Source organism: Microtus ochrogaster, chromosome 1 (assembly GCF_000317375.1).
Source record: "Microtus ochrogaster isolate Prairie Vole_2 chromosome 1, MicOch1.0, whole genome shotgun sequence".
NCBI classification, from domain to species: domain Eukaryota; kingdom Metazoa; phylum Chordata; class Mammalia; order Rodentia; family Cricetidae; genus Microtus; species Microtus ochrogaster.
In genome coordinates, this window is record NC_022009.1 from 78,929,476 (window position 1) to 78,934,274 (window position 4,799).

A 4,799-nucleotide genomic window follows, 5' to 3' on the forward strand; every position below is an offset into this window, starting at 1 on the left:
AAAAAGAACAAAAACCAAACAAACAAAAAAACTTTGTGTGTGCAAACCATTCAATTACACCAAATGAAAGAAGAGCCACGTTTTATGAGTTGAGATGAAAGTGGCTAAGGACAATGAGATGATTGTACAGAGCCAATGCTTTCCAGCTATACACACTTCCAAAAAAGCAGGATATATTCCCAAGATGGGGAAAGTCCCTGGAATATGAGAATCACTGTAGAAGCAAGCCAGAGCTACAGAGAAAAAGCAGTCCCTCATCTCTATGAAAAGAAGGGAAAATGAATAATACATTGCTCTCATGCTTGCAGAGTGGAGTGTGCACACCAGATCTAAGATTTGGTTATAATTTACAAATAAACTATAATTTCATTCATAATGAACTGTAATTAAAAGTGTAAAGGCTTCTAACTTTAAAGTATTATGGTAGCCATTGGGGGACATTCAAGGCCTATTCAATAACCCAAAAAACCCTCCACGAGTGACCCATGAAGATTCCCACCACTCCAGGGCAGTCAAATGTGTAACCACATCATTAGAATGTTGTGTGTCTGGTTGCCCTCCACGAGTGACCAATGAAGACCACTCCAGGGCAGTCAAATGTGGTGTAACCACATCATTGGAATGTCATGTTGTCTCAGGTGACTGTGTTCCAGGCAGTGTCCCAAAGCTAGCCACTCCCAAAGGAGGGACAGTTCCTCTGCATGCAGAGTCAGTGACGCCGAGCCTTCCTGTCCCTCACGAAGGGACAGCACAAGGTCTGGATTGGTACGTACTCTTTTCCTCCTGCCTCTTATACTTGGCAGCTTCAGACTGTTGCTTCTCATAAACGTCTTTCAGACTCTTACACATCTTCTTATGTGCGAACCAGTGTGTTTTCTGGCAGGTCTGGTCACAATATATTACCTGAAATCCATTACAAGTTGGTTTTCATTTTAAGACTTGGAATCGCATGGTTCCTCAACAAACATCAATCCAAGAAATATTCTATAAAAATCCTGTTTCCCATACATAAAAAAACTATGATATGATGTCTGGTTGTACATAATTCAACTGTGTATTGGTCTAAGAGGCTACAGAAGATTTGGTAACTGGCATATTAAGAACCTTGGACTCCAGCATTTGGGAGGTAGACACAGGAGAGTTAGGAATTTGAGCATGGACTCAAGAGAAAACAAAACTGTGGTGTGGGAGGTCCTTCTGTATATGTGTTGCTTTTATTGCTTGATGAATAAAGCTGTTTTGACCAATGTCTTAGCAGAGTAAAGCCAGGAGGGAAATCTGAACAGAGATAGAGACAGAGTAGGCAGAGTCCAGGGGACACTATGTAGCTGCCAAAGGAGAAATGCTAGAAACTTAGTGGTAGTTTATATATCTAATGGTGATACACAGATTAATAGAAATTAGTTAATTTAAGATGTAAGATCTAGCCAAAAATACACCTAGGCCATTGATCAAACAATGTTGTAATTAATAAAATTTCCATGTGATTATTCGGGTCTGGGCAGCCAGGAAACAAATGAGCAGCCTCCATTTACATAATGGAGCCAATATGGGTCAACTACAACCACATAAAACCTGAGAGAGCTTGGGAAGGAACTCTAGACACCAAAGAACACAGTTAAGCACACCTTCTTGGAAGCAGCATTTTCTCAGGTAGACTCTATTTGCTAGAGGCAAGTAAAGGCATAATTCCTTTAAGAGAAGGCTTCCTGACAGCATTAGCATCAAAAACTGCACAGCTTCTTTAAGAGCTGGCTTCCTGATTTGTGCTGGTGGCACAAATGGCTCTGGCTTTACGGGGACATCCTGTTATGGAGCTTTTCTTTCTAATTAGAAAGGAAGGTTTTAACTTTAACATAGTAAAATTACATACTACAAAACAGGCATCAATCAAGAATTATAGTTGCAATATTTGTGGGATATCATTTTGTATATGTGCTGCTTTTATTGGTTGATGAATAAAACTGTTTTGGCCAATGGCTTAACAGAGTAAAGCCAGGAGGGAAATCTAAATAGATATTTATAGAGAGAATAGGCAGAGTCAAGGAGACATCACGTAGCTGCCAAAGGAGACAGATGCCAGAACCTAACCCATATGCCACAGCCTCGTGGTGATATATACATTAATAGAAATGGGTTCATTTAAGATGTAAGAGCTAGATAGCAATATGCCTAAGCCAATGGCCAAACAATGTTGTAATTAATATAGTTTCTGTGTGAGTATTTGGGTCCGGGTGACTGGAAAATGAATGAGCTGCCTCCATTTACAAAACTGAAAAGCTCCAAAGAATCCCTTTGCATTTCTTGTTGTCTACTTCACCTTCCAGCACAGGCCTGAGAACATGTTCAGGTTCCAAACTGCCCCAGCTGAAGGCAGCCTGCCATGAGAAGTGTGACTATGAACTTAAACTTTGCTTTCGGAGGGCTTTTCTATGTGCACTGGCTCTGAGTCCTATTTCACCCAGGAGGAAAGAGGCTTTAGGAAGTAATGTAAGCAGGTAAATCTGGAGAAGCATCTGGTAGATGCTGATGTCTCAAAATCGGTTGAAAAGTTTCAATCTTGAAATCAACAGATTAATGTCCTCTGCGGGATTTAGTGAGCATACCAGGCATGTTCATGTGTACTGGGTCAGGATGAGAGAAGAACCTAATCAGACACATACTTTATAGAGATAACTCAATGGGAAAGTAGAGTTCTTAAGAATTGCCATTTGTTGGCAGTTAAAAAGTGCTAGTTTAAAAGGACTAGTTTAAAAGGATGAATGAAGACTGAGAAGTCAACATGAAATGTCACTTGTGAACTGTCCCAGTCTGGCTTGTGTCACTTGTGAACTGTCCCAGTCTGGCTTTTCCTAGCCACACCAACCCATGCACTGGTGCTCTCTGATCTAATTTCTTTCCTTTATCCTTCCTTTCATCTCCTTTTTTCTATGTGGTAGTAGAAAGTGGGGCGCACAGGAAGTTCTCTTGCTGAGCTGCTGTTTAATATGTTTACTTACTAGAATCTATTATAAGACTGATTTCAACTACTACACTTATGTGATGCTAGAATTCAGTTGTCAGCTTGGAGCAATCTTCCCTACACATCAATGGGTTTAGAAGAATTTCGCTCTTACCGTTTTGCAAACTGAGCATCTTTTACTGGCTCCTTTTTCTCCACAAGTGGTGCAGAATTCAACATCCACAAAACCCACTTGTCCTGTGATGGCTTGGGTAAGCACAGAGAACGCAGTGGGGTCAGAACCCTAGGAGTGTGAAGAAGAGAGAATACCCACTGAAATTCCTATGGAAGACCACAGAGAGAACACTGACACATGGTATCGACTAGAAACAGCAGGGGGAAGAAACCACTAATGCTCATGACACAGACTCTGTGATGAAGAATCAGTCTTTTGGATGTACCTTCTTCTATACAAATTATATAACATGCAAGGCCTAATCTCCATAAGTGAGAGGGAAAAAGTGTCTCTATTATAGAATACAATCATTGCCAATTAGTATTATTCAATAACTCATGCTAACTTCAGGAACAGGACAATGAACTTGCAGATTTTCGTTTTCTGAGAATTGACATCAAGTAAATATTGACACCCTACCTATGGAACAAACACAGAGCCCTCATTACCGTCTATCTCAACGCCTAAATCATTTTAATATACTTTCAAATATTCTACCCTCTTTAATAAACACCCAAAAAACTGCATCAAGAAGTTTTTAAAATGTGAAATCTCATGTTATGTGACTGCTAAAAAAAAAAAAGGTTGTAAAATTTTTTAAAAAAACGTATGGAGAAAATGAAAAGGGTAAATATTTATCTACCTGAAACAAAGGTACTGGAACATTTTGAAGATAAGCAAAAATAACAGGATACTCTAACTGATCTTACCTGCTACCTGTTCACTGTCCTGGATTCTTAAATGTTGCACATTTATTCTCAAGCAAAACTTTGCTACTTTCGGTAATTTCACTGAGTCTTTACCACTTCCTCATGAGAATGTGTTTTTCTATTATCTTACCAACTGTCATAATGGCTCTTTACCAAGTGTCAAGGTATGAGAACAATGTCTCATACTTCCCTGAACACTGAAGTCAGCCTAAAAATATTCAGAAAATTCAAGAAGCATTTTTAAAGGCTGCTTTTCACACTGTCAAGTCCTGAATCAAAACATCTTGCCATGCAGAAGGGCTGAGGATTCTCTTTTGAAATAAATGAAGTGGTAAGGAAATTTTAGGCAAAATGAGCCTAAGCTAATTTTATACTTCATCAAGAATGAAGGTGCACAGCCATTGTCCTCAAATATTGACATGCACCACCCTTGTTAAAAATGGAAGTCCAACCACTTACTGCACACTCTCTAGAGTGTAGTCCAGGAGCCTGCATTGTTAAAATTCCCCAGGTAGTACCAAGATATACCAAAAATGTCAAATACTGAGCTTAATGCTATACCAAATCTTTAAAAATCTGTGTAATTTTGCTTCATAAGTAAAGTTCCCCCAGTGTGGCAGCACACGCACATAAGATATGCAGAAGGAGCTTTATATCAGAAGGTAGCTCTCATCTACCAATGAATAGAGAATCGTACATTTGATGGACATTACCACCATGACATTAATGTTCAAGTATCTCTTTACAAAATTGCCTGAGACAGGCTCATTATTAAGATAAGAGCCTGTGGGAGCCACTCAGCACTCACACTCTTCCAGCTGAAACTGAGGGTCAAATGCAGGATATTTTGTTAAGAGTACAGGCATGCATGTGATCTACTGCTAGAGCACGGCTGTGCATGTGACCTACTGCT

The 4,799-nt window shown here is 39.5% G+C and overlaps 1 protein-coding gene across 1 annotated transcript in view; it reads right to left on the minus strand.

The window, feature by feature from the left end:
* Positions 1-4,799, minus strand: part of Ankmy2 (ankyrin repeat and MYND domain containing 2) — a 47,783-nt gene that overhangs the window by 1,818 nt on the left and 41,166 nt on the right. The window contains exons 8-9 of the mRNA XM_005343849.2: positions 3,117-3,245; positions 774-903 (exon numbers count right to left, since the gene is read on the minus strand). Coding sequence (XP_005343906.1) covers positions 774-903; positions 3,117-3,245 — 259 coding nt within the window. The remainder of the gene's footprint in view (positions 1-773; positions 904-3,116; positions 3,246-4,799) is intronic.